Genomic DNA, 22666 nt, shown 5'->3' on the forward strand with positions numbered 1-22666 from the left:
CTCCCACAGCAAGTGTTGCCAAAGGGTTGAAGGGAGCTCCAGAGCAACCGCCTGCAGACAGTGCCAGTGCTGGCGAGGGACCCAAAATAGGACATCAGAAAGGCACATCAGAGACTTCGCTGCACTAAAATATCTCTGCCCTGGAAACGCTTGTGGGAAGGCTGGCTTTGGGTGGGTGTGGGTTTTTTTTAAGGATATGATCAAAATCACATGAAAAGAAGCAGAGCTGAGGGAAGGAAGACAGGCTGGAGCTGGTATCAGAGCTCGAGCACTGGGGTTTTCCTGCTGAGGATGCAAGCAGAGAGATGGGTGAGGGGCACCAGGCCAAGTCAGCTGCTCTGAGGTCACAGCAAACAGCTTGGCCAGCTGTCCTGGGCAGGGAACAGCCTGCAGAGCCACCACAATGAGCTCCAGGAGGCAAACTCATGCATCCAGAGAAACTGCAGCATTTCTCCATTCCTGTGTTGGCATCACGATGATTGATGTCAGTGAAGGTGACTTCAGGCTCCCTGAGTAGTGCTGGCACAGCCTCTTTTTGCTGTAGGGTGACAATGGGGTCATGGTGCCCACAGCAGCTCCTGCCCCCTCAGGAACCCTGCCCAAAGCGGCCCTGAAGAGCAGGGCAAGAAGGGAGGTAACGACTTCCTGGCAGCAAAAAGAATGTAAGGAAAGAAAACCAACATGTCTTGGGTGGTGCAAACACAAGAGCTGGACTTAGCTCCCATCCAAGGAGTGCTAGGAGGGGAACTGTGCAGCTCAGCACAGTCGATCCAGGACATGCTTTAACCATCCATTGGATCCAGGAAGGGATGAAGATGTTCCCTGAGCTCCTACGAGGTGAAGCAGGAGGTGGAGGAAGGAGGAGTCTGGTCACCCATCACCATCCTCCTGCGCCCACCCATGGAAGGGACACATGGGTGCAGACAAGCCAGGTCAGCTGTATTTATTGAGAACGTTTGTGGAGGGGTTAAAAATATTTCCACTAGCTCTATAGGAATTTATAAACCTAAACTCTGTATATCTTAATAAATGCGTCTATGGCCATCATGCAAAGGTAGGTTCTTCAGTAAGAAAATAGCGAGATAAAAAAGGAAAGCACTCATCCAGCCCTGCAGGTCCCTGCTCAGGGGTGAGCTGACACAGGGACCCCTCAGGCTGTGGCCAAGGCAGGGACGCTGCTGGCATCATCCCTACTGCCACCCAGCCTGAGCCAGCCGAACTATAACATGGGGACTGTGGGGATGAGGCTGAAACCCATCCATGGGACACCAGAGCGGGTGGCCAAGGTGGGGAGGGGACACGTCCCCATGCCCCCAGCTCTCCATCCAGCCCTCAGGGCCACCGCGCTGCCTCAATGTCCCCTTTCTTCTTTCCCCATTGCCTGAGCGAAGCAGGGAGTTGGGGTGCACTGCCAGGAAGCAACACAGGTGGGGACATCATGGGGGACACAGTGTCACGATGGACAAGCAAGCAGCCAAAACGCCATCGGGGGACAAAGCTCTTGCTGAGGGTGGGGACAGTGATTATTGCTTTGTAGGGCCAACAAGGTAAGGGCAGGTCTCTGCTCACTACAGTTTGGGGTTGGAGGGATGGTGTTTGGGGGAGATGGTGATTTCCCCCCCAAGGTTCCTTGTGCACCAGCATGGGATGATCCCATGGGATGATGCTCCATGGGGAAAGGGAATGTGACAGGGCTGGACACCACTGAGCTTCTGAACCTCTTCTGCTGTCATGGGAGTCCCTTGCCAAGGGTGACCCATGGCCTCCAGGAGCCCCTATCTCGAGTGGTACAGACCCCAGTTTGTGAGGCTGGGACCAGTTTTCTCCTTCCCTCTTCCTTCACAGCACGGGTAAGCAGCCCCAGGTGACACAGGGACAAGATCACAAGCAGCAGGGCCATAGTGGCCTCTTGAAGATGCCCAGGAGGGGAGGGACATAGAGCCAAAGCCACAAGGACAACACTGCACCCATCCCAGGGGTTGCAGGAGGGGCTGGGACAGTGTCTGGGGGAACCCGGGAGGCGCACCCCATCCCCTCGCCATCCCCAAGTCCATAAGGCGATACTGCAGCAGCTTAAGGTGAGAGGTGTTGTTGGTATCGAGTCTCAGAGCTTGGCTGGGATGGAGCGTGATGTAAACATTTCTGATCCATGTGGGGCGTGGGCAGAGGAGTGGGGGGGGTTAGTGGGTGTCCTTCATCTGCTTCTGGATCTTCTGCAGCATCTCCTGCATCCGCCGCAGCTGGAAGGGAGCAAAAAGGTGAACAGAGGGAAGGTGGCATCACCATGTGCTGCCCATGGCCACGTCAGCCCCCCTGATCAAAGCTGCCAAGTCTGAACCACCAAGAGTTGCACAAACTATGATTTTCTTCCCCACCCTGTGTGTCCTCCCACTGCAGGAGGGCTGGGGGCAGCACATGGGGGCAGCAGGGGAGGAATGGAGGCTCAGTGCTCACCTCTTCATCCTTCTCCCGGATGAGCTTCTCTGTCTCCGAGTCCGGCACTGGGGGGATGACAGGGATGGGGAAATCCGTCCCGCTCTCCCGTGTCAGTTTGCTGCAGGGCAGAGAAAGGAGGTGAGGACGCTCCCATGCCCCCACCCCCAGACTCGAGCTGTCCCAGCTCACCAAACACCTCCAAGCCTCATGCAATATCACTGTCAACCTGGTGTCCCACAGCTGCTGGCAGTGCAGCTTTCCCAAAGCATCGCTGAGGACAGGCATTGCAGCACAGCACATCCCCCCCACGGCCACCCCATTAGGCAGGACTAGGGCAATCTGAGTCAATGGGTTCTGCCATGACAAGGGCACGGGGAGGGTCCACGTTGGGTGACACGTGGTGGGGCCATCACTGTCACTCACAGTGGTCACACGTGCCACCAAGCACCAGCGACAAGCAGAGCAGTGACGGGTTCAGTGAAGCTGACACAGGCTACGTCTGCCCCAAGGCACTGGGGTAGGTGTGGGTGTGCACAGGCAAGGGCTGGCTGCATCCTGAGCTGCTTTGGGAAACCACCACCCACTGTCACTGCTCCTCGCTATGGGGGTCACTTTGGGATGGTCACTGGGGATGGCAGCAGGCATAGGCCAAGCAGTGTCACCAGCCCAGGGGACCTGCCCCAGGGACCCTTCTTAAAGGAGTCAGTGGCTGCACCCTCCGATGGCTTCACCCCAGGATGAGGCGCTTTGCTTTGTGTGCCTTAGGATGGGGACAAAGTGGTGCAGTGCCCAGCGCACCCATCCCCATGGGCATCTTTGGCTGCTGGAGGTGGGTGCTTGGTGACAGTGGCACAGGGTATCCCTGCAACCTCACCTTGCCCAAATGAGTTGGGCATCCCCAGTACATGGGCACAGCATCCTCCCATTAGTGTTGCACCACGGGCAACCAGATGCTGATCTGGGCAATGGGTGGGTGGCTGCAGGGTTGGCCCAGGAGCCCCCCCCAGTGCTTTTGTGCACAGCCCTTGCCAGGCACAGAAGGACCAAGACAGCATTGGGTACCATCAAGCACTTTATAGAGGGGCAGGGGGACGCAGCAGTGGTGGCACAGGGGACGGGCACCTTCCCAGCTCAGTCTGCAGAGCAGTCGGAGCAGCACAGCCGCAGCGCCGAGGGCTGCCTCCTTCTCCCAGTGCACATGGAGAGACAAGCTTAGGGCACCCATGGCCATCACCAGTGACTGCCCCACAGCTAAGGACAAGGCCCCCCGCAGAGTCCCCACACCGTGCCAACCCACTGGGCACCCATATTTTGGAGTGATAAAGGGCATGCAAGTGCCATAATCTGGCAACAATGGCAGAGCCCTGGCACCTGCTGCCTGCTCTGCTCTGCCCCCAAAGCCCATAAACACAGGGTCCCCATCACCCCTCCAGCCACCAAGGCAAGGCCACCCACTGGGACAGGGCACCCCACAGACAACCCAAGGAGAGGAGGGGCTGCCCCAGCCCTCCCACAGCCCAGCCCCACTCCCAGGCCCGTACTTGCGGTTCCTCTCCTTCACCACCATGCGGGTCATGCTCTGGATGCACTGCGTGCGGTAGTTCTCATAGTGAGTCTCACGCGTCACGTCCTTCAGGTCCTGCATGTGGGTCCTCACCAGCATGGTGCGCAGCTTCACAAAGTCACAGTGAGACGGATTCTCCACTGAGGGGAGGAACCAGGGGTCAGGGGACCCCATAGGCAGCCACATGGGGACCAGATCATGGAGAAGGAGCATGAGAAGCCCCCATCCCACAGGGACACGTCCTGGTGATGTTACCTTCCACGATGCCCCAGGGGTAGAGCCGCCCACGGATGCGCCGTCCCTTGGCTTCCACCACCGTGTTGCTGCCGATGACAGCGAAGGGGATGCTCTCCTGCAAGAGGATGGTCATAGAATAAGTGCAGGTCTTGGCCCTGCTGCTGTGGCCCACAGCCCTCCACCTGCATTTCTATGTCCATTTCCAGCACTGATACCCTGGAGCTCTGTCTATGGGGTGGCAGCATCACGGCATGGGTTTTCCTATTCCCATTCCTATCACCATCTCCATTTCCATCCCCATCCCATCCCTTCCCCCCAAGTTGGAGGTGGCACCAGCAGGATCTCCATGGGATATCCAGCATCAATGAGGTGTAACATGGCTTCCTTAGCTCCAGCTCCCCTCCAGGACAAGGTGCCCCCACCCTGTGGGGCTCTGCCCAATGCACCTTCAGCGCTTGGTCCTGCAGCTTGAACTCCTCATCCTCATCTGAGTCACACTCAGGGAACTGATAGATGCGGATCCCATAGTGGTCGATTTCCTCTCGGATCTGGAAGCACACAAATAGCGTATGGCAGGGCTCTGCCCACCACCCACAGAGAGACACGTCCTTGGGGTCTGTCACTGCTGGGAACACAGAGAATGCTCCACATGGAGCCCAGGCAGGGGACTGGAAGAGCCAGCAGGTAAGTGGAGCAGGAGGTGAGGAGACAGTTCAGGGCAGCACCTCACCTTATTCTTCATCCGCTCCACCTCGGTGGGTGTCAGGGTGTCAGCCTTGGCCAGGACAGGCACGATGTTCACACGCTGGTGCAGCGCCCGCATGAACTCCACATCCAGGGGCCGGAGGCTGTGGGAAGCCCCATGAGCCCCGAGCTCTTCCCTGCCCCTCCAATTGCTGCTGCCAGCCCCAGGTCTGCAGGGGATGGGGGTACCCCTACCCGTGGCCAAAGGGTGAGATGAAATAGATGCAGCAGTGCACGCGGTTGTCCTGGATGTTCTTGCGATTGAGGCCGCTTTCATCGCGGAAGTACTGCTCGAACTGCTGGTCAATGTAGTCAGCCACTGGCTTCCAGCTGTGGGGACAGCGAGCTGGGAGGGAGGTGACCACCCCATGGCCCTTCCACAGCCCCAAAATCACCATCTCCAGGCTCAGCGCCTCTTCCTAGGGTCAGTATCATGACCCAAGGACAGCATAAGCCATGGCATCACTGAGCAACGGGGGAGTGCCCACACCCACATCCCCATCCCCACATCCCCATCCTTGGGGACATCCCATCCCCCTCCCCACGCTGGGGGTGCACCCTGTGTCGCACCACTCGGTGTTGTTGACAGCGTCACCAAAGCCCGGCGTGTCCACGATGGTCAGGCGCAGTTTGACGCCCTTCTCCTCGATGTCCACCACATGTTTGGTGATCTCCACCGTCTGCGTGATGCGCTCTGCAGGGATGGGAGATGTGCAGGGGGATGAGCAGGATGTGCCCACAGCCACAACAGCACTACACTCAGCACTGTCCCCATGAAGGGATGGCAGTGACACAAGGAGATGTCACAGCCCCTGAGTCAGACCCAGCCTTTGGGGGCAGGGGGACACTACCAGGCTGCCTCCATGTCCTGGTCACCATGGGCACCAAACCCAGGCACATCGTGGGTGCTTTGTGTCCCTCATGCTGTGTCCTTACATCCCGTGTCCCCGAGGATGCTACCATTGTGTGCAGCCATGCATGCATTCACTGAGGCTGCACATCACTCCTAGCAACCAACAGAAATCCAATAACTCTGCTGGATCCCGGGGATCGGGACCGTATTTCAATTCATGAGGACACGTGGCACTGCGCCCCAGACCTGACTGTCCCCAGCACCCTGTGAGCCCCAACAAGACCAGCTTTGTTCTGCCATTGCTCTGGGACAAACCCATGCCAGGGGACCCCGCTGCCTTGGCAGAGCCCCACGCCTGCTTCCCCCTTTAGGGAAAGCCCAGAAGTGACAAATGTGGGTGTAGGGGACCGGAGGAGCCCAGCTGGGATGGAGAGGAGCTGCCAGCTCCGAGGGTCATATTGGAGATGGTTCCCCAGACCCATCCGTGCCCCCTCCCTGCTGCCCTACCTTCAGCATTGAGAAGCTTGCGGTCCCTGTACATGTCTGTCAGGAAGAGGCTGTTGACAAGGGTGGATTTGCCCAGTCCGGATTCCCCTGCAATGACAGGGAGTGGTGAGGGGACACTCAGGTCACTGTCCCCACTCTGGCCACCACACTTTCTCCTACCTGCCACCATCAGTGTGAAGTCAAAGCCCTTCTTCACTGACTTGCGATGGACCTGGTTGGGAAGCGTGGCGAAGCCCACATACTCCTTGTCATCCTGCAGGCAGAGGGTACAATGTGCTCCCTATGGAGCTGTGCCCCCCAGGAAGGTCCCATGGGGTCCCACGGGTTGGGCACACACCTCATGGTGACCCCTCCATCCCCTCTACCACCCCTTCTCCCCAGGGGCCCACCACACCTCAGAGGAGTCGTAGGGGTCCAGTTGCCCCCAGGGGCTGCGCGGCCGTGAGGGGCTGGGCGGCGGGGGGGCCATGATGTGCTGCTGGGTGTCCAAGGGCCGGGGACGAGAGAAGGACCTCGAGTCGTGCTCATCGGTGGGCTCCTCACCGGGGGCCCTCCCGCACAGGGGGTGGCCGGAGTCCCGCCGGCCCTCAGGGGGCTCCACTTTGCGGGGGCTGTCGACAGGAGGGCAGTCCCTGAGGAACTGGGTGAGCTCAGCCTCTTCTGAGTCCTCCTTCAGGAAGCGCTTGATCTGGGGGGGAAGGGACAAGGAGAGAGGGGTCGGCTGTGGTAGCAGTGCCATGCCATGATGGCACCACGGTGGCACCGCACTGTGATGGCTCTGTGCTATGGGAGCCTCACATCAATACAACATCAGAACCCCAGATCTCTGCTATCAGCCTCATGCACCCCAAGGCAGGGACACCTTGGGGACAAAAGAAAGGGACAAGAGTGCCAGCCCCAGGACAGGTTTGGGGTCAGAGCAGGGACAGCATGGTGCCATGCAGCAGAGCAATGTGGGTGCTTACAGCTTGCTGCATCGGGAGGTCGGCCGGCTCCTGGCACTCCTGAGGACACGGGTTGGGGCTGTCCCCCCTGGCCCTGGGAGGGCCCTGGGCACCCCCACGTTCCTTGGGGTCTTCTGGCAGAACCCCCACGTGTGGCTGTGAGGGAAACGTGCGCCAAGGGACAGAGGGTGAGAGCAGCAAGAGAGATAAGAGGTGACAGCCCTGGAGCTAAGGGGGACCTTCGGGGGTGGAGGAGTTTGTGCGTGGATCCCCATGGGATCCCTGGTCCTATAAGGTGGACTCCAATAGAGGACATGAAGGGCCTTGGAAGCTCATACTCTGCAGGATGGCACCTTGTGGTCTCAAGGTGACAGCCCACCATGGAACACATATCCCCCCTCCCATGTCCTATGTCCCTGCCCGAGGCGAGGCAAAGCATGCTGAGTTATTAGGCTGGAAACGAGGTCACACCACCGCCGGGCTGCAGTGTGTGCACTCAGCTGTCCCACACTGCCCAGCACCCCCCCACAGCCACTAGGATGGGGACAGTAGTGTCCCCACTGGGGGGCTGGATGGCCCCTGCAGTGCCCTCCCCCACCATCCCCAGCATGTCAGCAGCACTCAGTATGTCCCTACAAACGCAGCATCCTCACCCTGATCAGTGCACTCAGGGCACGCTGCCCACCTGGGAACCACACAGGGACAGGTGACAGTGCCCCCTGTCCTAAACAACTCCCATCCCCGCTGGCCCAGTGACCCCTGGGGGTCCCCTCCCCAACACACAGCTCTGTAATGCTATGAGGGGCTGCTCTGCATCCACGGGGACCCTGCAGCGAGCATGTCCCCAGGCAGGGATGTCTTGGCAACAGAGCTACTTGCCCCAGCTCCCTCCAGCCAGATGAGGGCTCCCACTGTGCCCCCCCACCCACGTCTGCCCCCTCTGCCCCCCATACCTCCTGCAGAGGCTGCAGCTCGGGGCAGGTGGCCATGGCCCGGCCGCTGTCACTCGTGGCGGGGAGATGCTGCGAGTGGCACGGGCTGCACCCAGGCTCAGGGAGGGACAGGAGGAGCATTAGCATAACTCCACCCTGCGTGGGCACCCAGCACCCTCAGCACCGAGGCACGGCTCTGGGGGAGGTGCAGGAGCAGCACAAGGGCACAGGGGAGCACCGGGATATGGGGAGAAGAGTGAGACCAGCTGTGGGGCAGGAGAGCAGCTCTGGGGGTGGCAAGGGTCATAAAGCATCACTGGCCAAGACAGTGGGTGGATGGGAAGAAAATTGGGCTGCCTGTCTGCCAGGCTGAGTGGGACATCCATCTCAAAAGCAGCACCTCCATTCCAAACACCTCCATCCAGCTCTGCTGCCCACCTCATCCTCAGGGGTTAACCCGAGCGCTCACAGGGCCCCCGCAGGGCAGCAGCACGAGCTGTCAGGGCTGGGGTCTGCTCCCATCAGCCCGACACTGATTTGCCTTGATGCATGTCGAGATGCATTGGGCGCGGGGCTGGGCACGCTTTGCTTGCCTGGCTTAGCTGGGAAAGTGCTAAAAAGCCCCAAAGCACCAGGGGGGGGCGGAGGGGGGAGAGCTGAACCACGGGGCTGTAGGTGCAGAGGGACCCAGCAAGGATTGATGCACCCCATAACACAGAGCTGCTTCATGGGACCTCACGCTGAGCCCCAGCAGCATCATCAGCACAAGGCCCTGACTATCCCACCTGTGAACAGGGATTTACAGTGCAGCTCCATGCCCCGTAAGCAGATTACACACCCCGCTGCACACACTGGCAGCTCCAGCGAGGCGGCATTTACTGCTTCGTCCCCACCTGCCACCACGCATCGCACCTTCCTGCAGGTGACAGCTCGAGGGCTGTGAGGGGGGAGGCTGCAGGGGCACTGGGGCAGCAAAATCCCTGCTGGGAGAGACACCGTCAGCCTCCCCATGCCTGGCTGCTCCCCTCAGCCTTCCCGGGCTGCTGCGGGGATGTTCTGCACCCAGGATATGGGCACCCCCTGACCCACACTGCACTCTACCCCTGCATCTCACCTAGAGGTGGCATCCAACCATGGCACAGCCCTGCACTCACTGTTCCCCACATCATAACTTCACTAACACCCTTGTCCCCGTGCTGCCTGCCAGTCCTCTCACCCCGCATCCACATCCACTGTGCTCCTTGCAAACTGCAAGAAGCTTCCCCATAACCCATCCGCACAGCTTCCCCACTCCCCTTAAGTGCAGTTATCCACGGAGCAGCCCTGAAGGCTCAACAATCCCTGCGTCCCTCCCCAGTGCTGTGCTGCAGCCACACGTTGCTGAGCTGTGCTGGGAGCTCCCAGCTGCCACCAATATCCTAAAATCAGAATTTCTCACTTCCAGCTCTCACCTCCCACCCCATCGGTGGTGGTTCTGATGGAAAACCCATCCTCAGGCTGCATCTGTCACACTTGGACAGCCCGGAGAGGCGGCGATGGGGCTAAGAGCAATTCCAGGGCTGGGACTCGCTTTGGACACGGGAAACACAGGTGAGGAGCAGGGCGGAGGGTCGGGCAGTGGGATGGTGCCCAGCTCCGGGCAGGGTGATGGCATCGGGCGGAGGAGAAGCTCCTTCCCACGCATCCCCCGGCTCAGCCCTTCCCCTCGGGGCATCTTTCCAGAGCCGCAGGAATGAGCGGGCCGGGAGCGCAGGGCAGCCCGGCGGTGCCGCAGCCTGGAGGTGACACTGGGATCCACCCGGGCTGGAAGCAGCGCAGCGCTCCGGTACGGATCGCTAATCGCACCGCAGCACGGAGCGGGGGGAGGCGAGCAGGAGTACTGAGAGCGCCCAGAGCGCAAAGCGGCCCCGACGTGACCGGGAGCGGATGGCCCAGCAACGGGGACGGGGCGTCCCTCGGCTCCGTCCGCCCTCCCGGCCCATCCGGCATCGTTCGGGGAGGGCTCCCCGCGGGACCGCCGAGCTCCTCCGGCCGCTCTTCCCTTCCCTTCCCTTCCCTTCCCTTCCCTTCCCTTCCCTTCCCTTCCCTTCCCTTCCCTTCCCTCCTCACTCCCCGCGTCCCGCACCGCAGGAATGCGCCGCTCCGGTTCCCACGGTGGCCGCAGCGCTGTCCCCACCCGTCCCGGTGCCACACGGACTGCAGCCCTAACCCTAACCCTAACCCTAACCCTAACCCTAACCCTAACCCCATCCAGGCACGGTTTCCCTACGGGGACCGCAGCGGGCCGGAGGAGCGGTGCCACCGGTGCGGGACACGGGGCTCCAGTTGAGGGACCTGGAGGGTTCGGTCGGGGCCGGGGCTCCGGGGGTGACCGAGGGGTGTCAGAGCGGTGACAGAGGGGGGGCTGTGCTGGGGCAGCCGCTGCCCGCCCCGACCCGGGGGTTCCGCAGATACCGGGGTGCAGGTGGAACTGTTGGGGGGTCCCGCCTCGATGACACGGCGAGGAGCAGCCTCACATCTCCCGTGCTCCTCCCGTGGCTGTCGGGTCCGGCCGGGCGGCCCCTTTCCCACCTCCCCCCCCCCGCCCCTCTGCGGCACCGGATGGCCCGGCCCGGCCCGGCCCGCTCCGCCCCGCGGCACCGTCACCTTCACTGAGGGCACCGGGATGCGGCAGCGCCGAGATGCGGCGATCCCACGTCCCGTGCTCCGTTCCCTCCCCACGCCGCTCTCCTTACCATGGCTGCGGCCCGCGTGGGGCGGGCGCCGACCGGGAGCGGCGGCTGAGAGCGGCACGGCCGGGCCCCGCCGCCGGGATTAGCGGAACGGCAGCCGGCGGGGCGGAGCGGGGGCGGAGCGGGGCGGCACCGACGGCGGCATCACGGCTGGCACCGGTACCGGTGTCAACACGGGCATCCGTGCTGGCATCAACACCGGTGTTGGCGCTGCGTGCTGGCACAAGGCATCGGACACCGGTACCGGGTACATCGTGCTCTGTGCACTGATGCCACGGACCGAGTGCTGGCACCGGCGCTGTGTGCTGTGTACCGGGCACAGGGCACCAGTGTGGGTACCCACTGAAGGGTGGTGGCACCAGTACTGGGTACAGAGCACCGGCACTGGCACCGGAGCCTGGTACTGGTGGGAGGGGGCAGCCCCAGCACCACGAAGAGACTCAAGGAATTGGGAAACGATGCTGAGTGCTGCCAGCAGATACTTGGTACCAGTATAAACAGCGCTGCTGGGAGGCGCTGGGGAACACGCACAGCCCCACCAACTGCAGAGTACTGGGCACTGAGTACTGGGAACGTGAGCAACCCCTGTCCCCACCCATATGGGGCAGGGCAGGTAGATGAGGATGGATGCTTCAATCCTAATCCCTGCGGTCAGCGTTCCCTTCTGAGACACGGCTTTACTGGGGATTACCCGCCGTAATGCTGAGCCCTGCTGCCCGCTGCCCTTCAAGGAGCAGTTCCCCCTGGAGAGTGGAGCTGGGCACTGCTGTGATGAGCTGCCCGTGCTCAGCTGAACCTGTGGGTGATGTGCTCAGCCTCCAGCAATGGGATTTGGCCTCGCTGGAGGAGAACGATGCCTGGCTGTGTCAGAGGGATGTGACCACAGAGCCGCAGCCTGGGCATTAAAAATAGAGCATTAAAAGCTGAAGGGATCAGCTGCAGAGCCGGGGGGGAGCAGGGGGGGATGCAGCAGGGCAAGGCCAGGCGATGTCGTGGCAGCTGGAGCCAAAGGGGGTCACGCTTTGCCCATGTGTGGGTGGGGAATTGAACTGGGTGTCCCCAGTGTGGCCACATAGCGGTGGGAGTGGAGCCTGTGGGATTTGTGTGCCCTTACTCCACGTGAGCAGGGCAGTGCCAGGCACAGCAGCCCCATTCCCAGCCCTGGTGATGCCACACTGACCCATTTTTTCTTGTCCAGAGCTGACACAGGAAGAGGAGCAGTGACACAGAGGGTGGGTGGTTGTCCCCAGGGCCCCCAGCAGCCCAAGTGTCCCATCCTGCCCAGCCCAGCTGGCAGCAGCTGGAAGGGAAGCCATGAGCCCAGGAGGGGCAGCTCTGTAATTACCATGGGAGGCCGAGTTATTTTGGGATGAGGCCACGTGCTGCCAAAGCTGTTCTTCCTCCAAACCCAAACAAGATGGAAAGAGCCCATCCCAGGATGTGGGGTGATTAACCCCTTCCCTGCCTGCTGCCCCCTGGCTGTCCCCAGGCAGCGGGTCCCCAGACTTATGCCATGGGTGGGAGGAGCCTGGGGTGAGCTCTGTGCTACCCCCCCCAAGACCTCCTGTCCTACATCCCCTGGCACCAGCCCCAAAACCCCCCCCACAAGGGTCCTGACAATGCTGCCAGGCCATCACTTACCTCCTCATCTGGAGTCACAGCCGAGGAGGGGTCAGCACCAGAGCAGGCAGAGGATGGCACCGGGGTGGGAAGAAAAGAGATTTTTCATCAGCTGAGGTCTGCTGGGCTCTCTGGCTGTCCCCATGTCCCCCCAGCACATGTCAGTGCATGGCTCAGGGATACCCAAAAGACATATTTATGTGGGCCCTACAAAAACTGCTGTGGGCACCTGCCTCACCTTTCAGGGTCCAGAAGAAATCAACCTTCTTGTCATTCATGACTGCAATGGGGAGGAAGGCTGTGAGCTGCAGCTCCCTGTGGCCATTGCTGTCCCCTCCAGCTGTGCCCCCAGGGAAGGGCAGAGGGGACGCAGATGTCCCTGGGTCACACATCACCATATTCCCTGTCTGCTCACCCCAACCACCCAAACTCACCCATGAAGTAGGTATTAAATTCGGTGGCCAGATCCATGTCCACCTTGCGCCCACCATCAGCCCCACGGATAAAGTTCTTGGAGCTGTTGTCCTGCAGCAGAGCAGTGGCAGGAGCTCTGTCACACACTGTCACATTGTCACTGAAGCCACCTCTACCTGTCGTGTCCTCTGAGATGGCATCCACATGCACAGGGCTGCTCTTGGAAGTGCCAGGCTCCATCACTGGGGTGACAGTGTGCTGTGGGTGCAGCAGGGGCCACCAAGCTGAGCTGCGACCCGGCTTGGGCAGAGCCCTGGTGGTGACATCCCAGGGCAAGGGGATGGCAGGGCAGTGCTGGGGACAACAGGCACAGGGGGCTTTGGGGAACCCAGGAGCAGGGTGTGGGTGCACAGACACAGTGCTGGCCTGGGTGCCCATGTCCCTGGTGGGGGGTGATGGCCGGGATGGTGCCGGGATCTGGCGTGTCGGCTGCTCAGCCCTGTGGTGCAGCACACGCAGGTGCTCATTCTGCTCCCTGCTGGGCTGGGCTGGAGGGGGCTGCGAGGACAAGGAGCCCTGTTCCGTGTGGTCCTGGTACCCTGAGAGTTGGGAAATGGATTTTTGCCCGAGGGGCCGTAGAGCTCTGCGGGGCGGTTTGGGGTTGGTGATGGTGCTGCGAGGCGGTGGTGGTGTTGGGGTGCAGAAGATGGGGTGCGTGGCACAGGGATCTTGTGACAGTTGGGTCCCCACATCAATCACGTGAGGTGACAAAGTCACCATGCAGGGCTCGGTCTGTGTCATTTTCTCCTTAAGGATGACTGTGGCCACCTGGGTGCCACGCGGAGGACATCCCCCACTTGGTGGCTCTGCCCGGGGCAGGTCTCTTAGTGTGAAGGTGACAGAGTGGCCACCCCTCCGCCCCTGCCCTGCTCCAGGCTGCAGACAGCTGCCCACTGCCTGCTGCCTCTCACCCAGGGGACGTTGCAGGGCCACCACCAAGCGGCCTGATGGCATCGTCTGCCTGCCCATCCTGTCCTGCAGCCCGTGGGGCGATTCAGGGACATGAGATGACATGGGCACCTTGCTATTGGGCTGGGGGATGGTGGCTGAGGGCCCCTGTAGGGTCACACTGTCTGGTGGCATCAGTGGGTTGGGGGCCATAGGGCTGTGTGGGCAGTGGCCAGAGATTAGATGAAATCTGTCCCCAAGGAGCAGGGCATGTGTGAGCCCCACGGTGCCTGTGTCCCGTTCCCAGGGGGGAGAAGTGGTACAGAATGATGTCACCAAGGGAGGTGTGACAAGGGTTCCAGGGGTTCCTTCATTGTGGGTGCAAGCTCCAGAGTGCCCAAGTGCTGCTCCTTGTCCCCTCCCTTGGAATCAAGGTCTTCTCCATCTAGGGCTCAAACCCTCCCCGGACAGGGATGCCCCAGTACCCAGGAACCCATCCCAGGGTGGTAGCACCTGGAGGATGATGGAGGTGACAGGGACCTCAGGGTCCACCTGGTCCCACCCTGCTCCAGCAGGGACCCCAGGGCTGGGGCAGCCCCATACGAGCACACGAGTCCCAAAGAGGCCGGGCAGCGAGCGGGGAAGGATTTATTGACCGAGGGCCGGGGTACATCACAGTTTGAGTTCCCTTCCCGCCTCCGCAGAGGACGTCACGTTGGACTTCCCGGGCAAAGTGCGCAGAGAGGCTTCACAGTTTCATCCTTCGGTAAAGCAGAACTGAGGCAGTGACAAATGGCAAAACTACGTCGTATGAAAAAATAATACAAACTCTTCTTTTTAAATATCTTACAGAAAATGAACCTGAATTAAGAGCATGAGAAGCACCACACGGCGTGGCCATCCCGGGGGGGACCGGAATGTCCCCACACCCGCCAGGACCTGGCTCAGCCCTGGGGGGATGCACGGCCCCCCAAGGGACACGGCGGTCACGGCGCAGTGGGGACATGTGGAGCGTAATGTGCCCATCCCTGTGGTGCCACCCCGGTTGTCCCCATTTGTGAGTATATGAGGACATCCGAAGAGGGGGATGGGGACAGCATCCCCCCACTGCTCAGGGGGAATAGGGATGCCCCTACTGTGCTGCAGTGCAAGTTCATGGAAACCCAAGGCACCTCCAGGCTGGGACAGTGGGACCCCCAGGTGTGCAGATGGGGGGGGCATGTGGTCACCGAGCGAACGCAGAGGGGACGTGTCCCCCCACCCCTCGCTCCTGGGGGGCCCTATGTACAGGGAGGGCCGTGCAGGCTGTGCAGTCTGGGGAGAGCCAGCTCCCGGGGACAGGGGGTGCTGGGGAGGCGAGGGGGCCAGCCCCAGGCCGGGGGAGATGCTGTGGGTTTAGAGGGGGTGCAGGTGGGGGGCTGTGTCGGGGAGCTCAGGGTGGGGGGGCAGCCCCCCGTCTCCCCGTCGGTGTGTCTCCCAGAAGGCGCAGGTGAGCTGCTCCAGCTGCGAGCTGAGCGGGAGGCGGATGTCCAGGTGCATGCGCAGCGTTTCCAGCCACTGCTCCAGCTTGCTGAAGGACGGCCTGCGGGCAGACAGAGGGACACATGGCATGTCACCACCCCGCCATGCGAGCATCCCCCAGCACAATGCAGGACAAGGGACACAGGGTGCTCACCGCTTCTCAGGGTCCAGGTCACAGCAGCAGACAGCGATGGGGAAGAAGCTGGGGGGGCAGGCAGGGGGACAGTAGCGCTCCAGGAAACCACGGACGTTGAGGCCGAAGTCGGTGGTGCGGGGCAGGTAGTCGGGGTCGGCACTGACCCGGCCGATGATCTGCGGGGAGGAGAGGGGTGAGGGCTCAGCTCCAGCGGGTACGGCCGAGCAGCACCACGGACAGCGGCACGGCACCCACCTCGCACAGCACGATGCCGAAGGAGAAGATGTCCACCTTCTCATCGTAGCTCCTCCCTAAGGGAGAGATGGGTCAGGTCACTCTGTCCCCTCCCCACGTGTCCCCTGCCCCGGCCGTGCCCACCATTGATCATCTCGGGGGCCATCCAGTAGGGGTTGCCCACCACCGTGTAGCGCTTCTTGCGGTCCGGCTTCTTCAGGTTCTGGAGGTGCTCGGGTTGGTTCTTCTCATCCACCATCAGCCGCGCCAGCCCAAAGTCGGCCACCACCACGCTCTTGTTCTGGGTGGAGGGGACGGGTGAGGTGTGGGGCCAGCAACATTGGGCCGGTCCCATTGCTGGGCCAGTGTGGGACAGCCATGGTGGGACTTACCTCCCGCACCAGGCAGTTGTGGGAGTTGAGGTCACGATGGATGATGTTCATGGAGTGCAGGTAAGCCTAGGGAGGCACACACTCAGCAGGGATCCCACCATCAGCCCATCCAAGCCCACCACCCCACAGACCCCCACATGCGTTGCTCACCATGCCAGCAGCAATGTCCTTGGCGAAGCTGACCCTCTGGCTCCAGGGGTAGTGGCTGTCCTGCGGGAAAGAGAAGACAGATGGGAGTCCTGCCATGGGCTGAGGGTGGTTGAGCTGCCCCCTGCCCACTCCCCCCACACTCACCATGCTCTTGATGAGGCCCCGCAAGGTGCCCCCCTTTATGTACTCAGTGATGAAGTTGAGCCGCTTCTCCTTGTAGAGCACTCCGATGAACTTCAGCACATTGGGGTGCTCCAGGCAGCGCATCACCTTCACCTGGGGACCACTGCACCATCAGCACCCCAGGGTGACCATACTCATTGCCCTTGGTGACAATGGTACAGAGCCAGGCAGCCACCAATGCTATGACCCAGCACCTCCCAAGTACCACTCCCAGCATCCTGCAAGGAGCAACCTTAGAATCTTTAATGTTGAAAAAGACCACTAAGATTCCCAAGTCCAACCCCAACTCACCCCACCCCCACCACGTCCACTGCCTACATCCCTCAGTGCCACATCCCCACAGTTCTGGAACACCTCCAGGGGCAGCGACCCCACCACCTCCCTGGGCAGCCGATGCCAATACCTCACCACTCTATAGAGAAACTGTTCCAAACACCCAACCTGAGCCTCTCTTTAAACAGTGCCAGACTGCCCTGCCCCTTGTCCCCCCACCTGGGTACACAGGTGCCTCACTTGCCTCTTTGAGGAAGGTCCTCTGCGTCTCCTCATCAAAGCGGATCAGCTCCTTCATAACCATCACCTCACCCGTTTCCCTGTGCGTCACCTGGCAGAGGGCAGGCACTCAGCACCTCCGGGATGCATCACTCACATCCCCACCCCACACAGCTAAGACCACCATGCTTATAACTCAAACATCATGGCAAAGCACTGCACCTTGATGGCCTGGCCGAAGCAGCCCTTGCCCAGCACCTCGCCGTGGATCAGGTCAGAGGGCCGGAAGATGCGGTGAGCGCGAGAGACGACACGCAGCGACTCGGAGCGGCCGATGTCCTTGCGCTGGGAAGCAGGTGAGCCCACCGAGCTGGAGCCTGGAGACTTGTCTGTGCTGCAGCTCCTCCTGTGGGACAGACAGATGTGTGGTCACTCTGGAGGCTGCGGATCGAGTGGGGGCACTTGGGGAGGTGTGGTGGCCTTACATGACAGCACGTTGGCGCATGGTGCCAAGGTCTCCATGGGGTACAGGGACTGGAGAGCGCAGGGGGCTGTGTGGGTCAGGCAGGGGGCCACAGGGCAGCACTGAGTCGCGGGGCAGGGGCTCGTGGGGGTCGTGCTCAATGGTCAGCTGCAGCAGGCGGCTGGTCTCCTGGATCAGCAGGTCGATCTGGGTGGAGAGCACACGGGGTGGCATGGGGCACCCCAAGGGACAAACACGCTGGGGAGCACAGGGGGAACCTACCTCATCCAGTGGGACGTGGCCAATGGGAGTGCCATTGATCTCCAGGATGCGGTCACCCACATGGATGGAGTTCTTCACGTCAGGACTGATGCAGTCTGGGTCCACCCTGCAGGGCCAGCACACAACAGGGGGGTCAGCCCCACCCAACAGAGAGATGAACCCAGTGCACCACTCCAAACTGTGCTGATAGTTGGGGACATGTGGACACAGTGCCACTCCTGCCTGATAGGGACATCCATCACCATGGGCCACCACGGGCAGATGGAACTGCACCTGCCCCATCCTTCACCCTCCCACCCCAAAGGTAGAAGAGACCCAGCCATGGGGTGTGCCCTTGGTGCCAGGGTGCTGTGGGGATGGGATACGCACTCTCGGACGCGGACGGTGCGTGAGTGCTCAGCGCCGCAGCCCTGGGCACCACAGTGCGGGTCGATGGAGACGGAGAAGCCACGTTTGCCATCGGAGCAGGCAGGGATGGAGACGAGGGTGACGGTGTGAGGGATGCGGGAGCCCGGAGAGTCAGGGAGGATCTGCTCGATGACCGGCGTCACCACCATCTGGTAATAGCAGTGCCCACTGCGGGGCAGGGCTGGGTGGGCACAGGGACAGGGGGAGCACGGGGATGCAAACCCCTACTGCCACCAGGACCTACCAGTACAGCTTGGAGCGCTCCACCAGCGCATAGGTGTCCCCATCCCCGATGAACGCACGGCAATTGAGGCAGCTGAAGCACTCAGGGTGGTACTTCTGCTCCCCGGCCACCTACAGACAGTGACATCACTCACTCCATCCCCTCGCCGTGCACCAGGGAACTCCAGCAGCCACAAAACCCACACAGGAACGGAAACCCCCGGCTGAGGGTCCCCTGAGCCCCTCCCCCTTACCATGACCAGCCCTTTGGTGATCTGCTCAGCACAGCCGTGGCACAGCTCCCCATAACGCGCCCAGTAGTCCTTCTTGCAGTACAGCCGCCCATCCTTCTCATAGTACTGGTGGGACAGCGAGGCCCCGCACTCACCACACCTGAGGCACAAGGACACCGGGGGTGTCACGGGGTGTCAGCCCCATTTGGCTGCGAGCACCGTGACGTGTGTCAGCCCCCCCTCCAACGCTTCCTCCCTGGGGGTGTGTGGGAGGGTTGGGGATGGCATGAGACAGTGACAGTCACACCAAGGGACTGCAGCCCTGCCATGAGTCACAGCCCACTCGCCCCCGTGCTGTTCCCCTCTATGTGCACAGTGTGGGCATGGCAATACGCAGCTCCATCACCCCCCCCCCTTCAGAATCTGGGGGGGACAGCAGTGGGGGTGTGTTGAATTAAAGGGGCTTATTGGGGAGTTATTAGTGTGGTGCAGTGATTGAGGAGGACGCAGAGGGGCAGGGTGTTATGGGCAGCAGTGAGGGGGGGTCAGGAGGGTGTGAGAGTGGGGGGGGCACTGAATTATGGGGGAGGGGGGCTGAGATGAACAAGGGGCGGTGAATTGGAGCCCTGCAGGAGGGCTGTGATGTGGGGCTGTGTCAGGCTGTGGGTCCCACACCGCAGCCCCCCGCTCTGTTCTCTCCGGGGTGGTGCCGGTGAATCCCCCCCCCCATCCAACAGACGTGACGTCACGGTTCGGAGTTTCCCCACCCCATGACGTCACGAGGACTCCACCGCTCCGCGCCACCCGGGGGGGGGCTGCAGCCAATGGGGAGCGGCGCCTCGGACACGCCCCCTTAACCCTTTCATTGCCGCCGCCCTCCCGTTGGACCCGACGGGGCGGCCGCGGTGCTCGGTGGGACCGACGGGGGGGACACGAACGGGCACCGAACAGCACCGGCAGGCGGGGGGTGCCGCGCTCCGCTCCCTTCCTGTGCCACAGGCTCCCATAGAGCGCTCCTTTACATCCACAACTTCCCCCCGGCAGCAGGAGCAGCTGCCGGCACCGCAATGTGTCAACGGGGGACGGCAGAGCCCGAAGTGCAGCGGGAAGAGGAGGAGGAGAAGGAGGAGGAGAGGCCGAAGGCTCCTGCAGGCGGCCATGGGCCTCCGGAAGCCCGGGGAGGTGCGGGGGGGGGGGGAGGCCGGATCCAGCAACCACCACACAGGACGATTTTCATGGGGCTGATGGATCAGTGCGTCCATCCATCCCTCTGTCCGTCCATCCACCCATCCCAGAGCACCCCGGATGTGGAGCAGCACCCCATGGAGTGAGCTGAGGACACGAGCAGCCCCATCACATCCCACCCCTGTCCCTTACTTGGCTCCGGCGCTCAGGGCACGGCTCTTCCTCAGCACAGCTGCCAGCATCGTCTGGGCGCAGGGACGGGGATGGGACGGGGATGGGATGGGACCGTCCTGCCCCCAGCACCCCCAGCTCCGGGCCACCCCCACACCCCAACTTCCTCCAGCAGCTCCCACCGCAGGGAGAGCGCACGACAAAGAGGAAGCGGGGACAGACGGGGACGGTGACATCAGCCCCCAGCACACGGCCACGCGGTGCCTGCGCACCCCAAGGACGTGACACGAGTGGCTGAGCTCCTGGTGGGCTCAGTGTCACCCCCACACCCCGCTGTGATGATGATGAGTGTCCCTGCACCGTGGTCCCACCTGAAGCAGTCAGCGTGCCAGTCAGCGTTCAGCGCCTGCAGGTACTGCCCATCGAAGATGCCCTGGCCGCAGCTCGCACACACAGGCAGGTCGCTCCCTGGGGGACAGGGCTGTCACCCTCTGTGCTGTCACATCCCCACCACGTGCTCCTGCTGCCCCTCTGACACCGATACCACCCCCACCCCCACATTGATCCATGGATCGATTCCCCAGGCTTTCCAACTTGGGGACAAGGTCACCAGGCTCATGTTCCCAGTGCTGGGGATGGGGCAGCGCCACCAGTGCCAACCAGAGCCGTACCCTGGGCAGGGGGCTGGGTGTTCTCTACCCCCTGTCATGGCAATGGACATTCCCATGGTGCTGGGTGGCACCAGGGGGATACTGTGCATCAGGGTGGCAGCAGGACACAAGAGGAATGGGGGGACATGGGGCATTCATGGGACAGCAGTGGGGCAGGATGCATGGGGCACACTGGGCATAACAGGTACAGAGCTCCCTGGATGAGATAACAGAGCAGTAAAGGGCTGCTCAGCACAAGAGGAGGCTTTGGGATGCAGGGAGGCACAGGGATATGGGGTGCAAGGTGCAGGGGGGTGGGGGAGACATGGGGACACACAGGGTGCAGCAGCAGCACAGGGATACAGGATGGGGTGCAGGGATATGGGTTACTGGATGAATGGGAGGCAAAGTGGGGGGATGCAGGTGCACCCAGGGATGTGGGGACACAGGGATGCACAGGTGTGGGGTGCAGCAGAGTGTACTACAGGAGGGGTGTGGGATGGAGTGGGGTGCAGGCAGGACAGTGCAGGATGCATGAAGGGTGCAGAGTGGGTGTGGGGTGCTGGGAAGGATGCGGGCTGATGGGTGCAGCGGGTTGTGGGGTGCAGAAGGGGCTCAGGCTGGGTAGGGGTGCAGTATGGGGTGAACGTGAGTATAGAGGGAGATATGGAGGTGCAGAAGGGAGATGCAGGCTAGATGGGGGCTAGATGGAGCTGGGAGATGCAGTGTGGGTAAGGGGGTGCATGGGGAACAGAAGGGGGCATGGATGGAGCTAAAGGGGCACAGGAGGTTTGCAGACAGGCATGGGGGTACAGGAGCAGATGTAGGGGTGCAAGGGGGATGCAGGAAGACTGGGGGCAGGGATGTGGGGGTACAAAGGTGGGATGGGAGGAGCTGGGGTGATATAAGGGTGCAGGGGAGGATGGGGGCTGGATGGGACTGCAGAGAGGGAATATGGGGATACAGGGGTGATGCAGGGGTGATGTAGGGGTGCAGAGGAGGATGCAGGCTGGATGGGGTGACGTAGAGGTGCAGAGAAGGATATGGGGTCCAGAGAGGGACACAGGATAGATGGGGGTGCAGGAGGGATGCAGGGGTGCAGGAGTGATGCAGGCTGGATAAGGGAACGGGGATGACATAGGGATGATATAAAGGTGCAGGAGGGATGTAGGGGTGCAGGAGGGATGAGGACTGCAGGAAGAGGATATTGGGATGCCGAGGGATAAGAGGGAACAGGGCTACGGGCTGGATGCAGAATGATGTAGGGGTGATGCAGGGCTGCGGATGGGATGGGAGCTGCAGGGAGGGGATGAGGATGGAGGAGTGATGCAGAAAGGGGATGTGGGTACAGCAGGGGCTCAGCGGGGAGCAGGCCTGGTGGGGGGCACGGGGGGCTGTATGGGCGCACGGAGGAGCTGCGGGGGGGGTGTCTGGGAGCTGCGGGCAGGATGAGGGGCACGGGAAGGACGCGGGGAGCGCTGCTGGGCCGCGGGGACGGGAGGGGGGTCGCGGGGCGGCCCGGGGGCGGCGGAAGCGCTGAGTCAGGCGGGTCAGGGGAGGGGAGGAGTGTATGGGGGGGGGGATCGGAGGGTGGTTACGTACCTTCCTCCTCTCCCATGGGCTCGTCCCTCCAGGTGCAGCACAGCAGCATCAACCTCATGCAGCCGCGCTGCCCGGCACCGCGCCAGGCCCTGCCGCCCCGGGGCTGCCCTGCTGCCCTCCCGGCCCCGCCGCTGCGATGCGGCTCCGGCTGCGGCTCCGGCGGCCACGGGCGGGCGGCGGGCGGGGACGGGCCGGGGGCGCAGGGCGCCGGCGCGGGGGCTGGGGGGGGGCGGGGATAAGAGGAGGGGGCGGGTCCGAGAGGAGGGACCTCGAAGGAGGGGTCGGGGGCGGGACCAGAGCGCGGGGAGGGGGCGGTGGGGGATGTTGGGGTCCGATGTGTCCTGGTTATACCCATGGAACGGGGAAACCGATGTTCGCCCCCCAAACCCCCCCCCCCCGTGGGTCGGTGTA

The 22666-nt window shown here is 62.1% G+C and overlaps 3 protein-coding genes across 10 annotated transcripts; 1 reads left to right on the forward strand and 2 right to left on the reverse strand.

Moving 5' to 3' along the window:
* Positions 1 to 918: 918 nt before the first annotated feature.
* SEPTIN4 (septin 4) lies at positions 919 to 14242 on the reverse strand. 6 transcript variants are annotated; one of them, XM_085521803.1, is made up of 15 exons: positions 13004 to 14242; positions 12808 to 12849; positions 12591 to 12598; positions 12130 to 12249; positions 6736 to 7029; positions 6501 to 6594; positions 6342 to 6428; positions 5552 to 5675; positions 5177 to 5311; positions 4968 to 5085; positions 4684 to 4785; positions 4256 to 4352; positions 3978 to 4140; positions 2455 to 2554; positions 929 to 2240 (listed from the first exon to the last, which is right to left on the reverse strand). In XM_085521803.1, the coding sequence occupies exons 1-15, from the start codon at positions 14142 to 14144 to the stop codon at positions 2181 to 2183; spliced, it is 2685 nt and encodes an 894-aa protein (XP_085377929.1). In that variant the 5' UTR covers positions 14145 to 14242; the 3' UTR covers positions 929 to 2180. The 6 variants fall into 6 exon arrangements, with proteins under 6 accessions (XP_085377928.1, XP_085377924.1, XP_015736286.2 ...); XM_085521802.1 differs by lacking the exons at positions 12130 to 12249; positions 12591 to 12598; positions 12808 to 12849; positions 13004 to 14242 and adding exons at positions 7307 to 7441; positions 10953 to 11039 and having other exon boundaries at positions 919 to 2240; XM_085521798.1 differs by lacking the exons at positions 12130 to 12249; positions 12591 to 12598; positions 12808 to 12849; positions 13004 to 14242 and adding exons at positions 7307 to 7441; positions 8239 to 8419 and having other exon boundaries at positions 919 to 2240.
* LOC146757416 (uncharacterized) lies at positions 9199 to 14996 on the forward strand. 2 transcript variants are annotated; one of them, XM_085521805.1, is made up of 3 exons: positions 9199 to 9337; positions 9662 to 9807; positions 9940 to 10656. In XM_085521805.1, exons 2-3 carry the CDS (start codon positions 9695 to 9697, stop codon positions 10544 to 10546), a joined length of 720 nt encoding a protein of 239 aa, XP_085377931.1. In that variant the 5' UTR covers positions 9199 to 9337; positions 9662 to 9694; the 3' UTR covers positions 10547 to 10656. The 2 variants fall into 2 exon arrangements, 1 of the variants encoding a protein (XP_085377931.1); XR_014936415.1 differs by lacking the exons at positions 9199 to 9337; positions 9940 to 10656 and adding an exon at positions 14784 to 14996 and having other exon boundaries at positions 9668 to 9807.
* LIMK1 (LIM domain kinase 1) lies at positions 14563 to 22472 on the reverse strand. Of its 2 annotated transcripts, XM_015880805.3 has the most exons (16): positions 22256 to 22472; positions 20375 to 20471; positions 18669 to 18807; positions 18437 to 18546; positions 18154 to 18360; positions 17785 to 17890; positions 17525 to 17709; positions 17262 to 17445; positions 17065 to 17151; positions 16509 to 16640; positions 16365 to 16424; positions 16215 to 16280; positions 15967 to 16123; positions 15844 to 15899; positions 15607 to 15764; positions 14563 to 15513 (listed from the first exon to the last, which is right to left on the reverse strand). In XM_015880805.3, exons 1-16 carry the CDS (start codon positions 22311 to 22313, stop codon positions 15327 to 15329), a joined length of 1989 nt encoding a protein of 662 aa, XP_015736291.1. In that variant the 5' UTR covers positions 22314 to 22472; the 3' UTR covers positions 14563 to 15326. The 2 variants fall into 2 exon arrangements, with proteins under 2 accessions (XP_015736291.1, XP_085377923.1); XM_085521797.1 differs by lacking the exons at positions 20375 to 20471; positions 22256 to 22472 and adding an exon at positions 20025 to 20239.
* Between the last annotated feature and the right edge of the window lie 194 nt (positions 22473 to 22666).

Source organism: Coturnix japonica, chromosome 22 (genome assembly GCF_054131305.1).
Source record: "Coturnix japonica strain WE chromosome 22, WE-NBRP24, whole genome shotgun sequence".
NCBI classification, from domain to species: Eukaryota; Metazoa; Chordata; class Aves; order Galliformes; family Phasianidae; genus Coturnix; species Coturnix japonica.

Bases quoted from the DNA above. Each gene is read 5' to 3' on its own strand.
- LOC146757416 (XM_085521805.1), top strand. From the start codon at position 9,695: ATGGAAAACCCATCCTCAGGCTGCATCTGTCACACTTGGACAGCCCGG. The intron at 9,808-9,939 runs GTGAGGAGCAGG...GCATCTTTCCAG, and splicing joins TTTGGACACGGGAAACACAG to AGCCGCAGGAATGAGCGGGC.
- LIMK1 (XM_085521797.1), bottom strand. From the start codon at position 20,239: ATGTCACCGTCCCCGTCTGTCCCCGCTTCCTCTTTGTCGTGCGCTCTC. The intron at 18,808-20,024 runs GTAAGGGACAGG...CTTGTGCCTCAG, and splicing joins GCCCTGAGCGCCGGAGCCAA to GTGTGGTGAGTGCGGGGCCT. The intron at 16,281-16,364 runs GTGAGCAACGCA...GTGCCTCCCTAG, and splicing joins AGGACATTGCTGCTGGCATG to GCTTACCTGCACTCCATGAA.
- SEPTIN4 (XM_085521803.1), bottom strand. From the start codon at position 14,144: ATGGCCCCCAACCCACTGATGCCACCAGACAGTGTGACCCTACAGGGG. The intron at 7,030-12,129 runs GTCAGTGTGGCA...CTTCCCCCCCAG, and splicing joins CTCTGGACAAGAAAAAATGG to ATCAAGCGCTTCCTGAAGGA. The intron at 4,353-4,683 runs GTGCATTGGGCA...ATCCTCTTGCAG, and splicing joins TGCAGGACCAAGCGCTGAAG to GAGAGCATCCCCTTCGCTGT.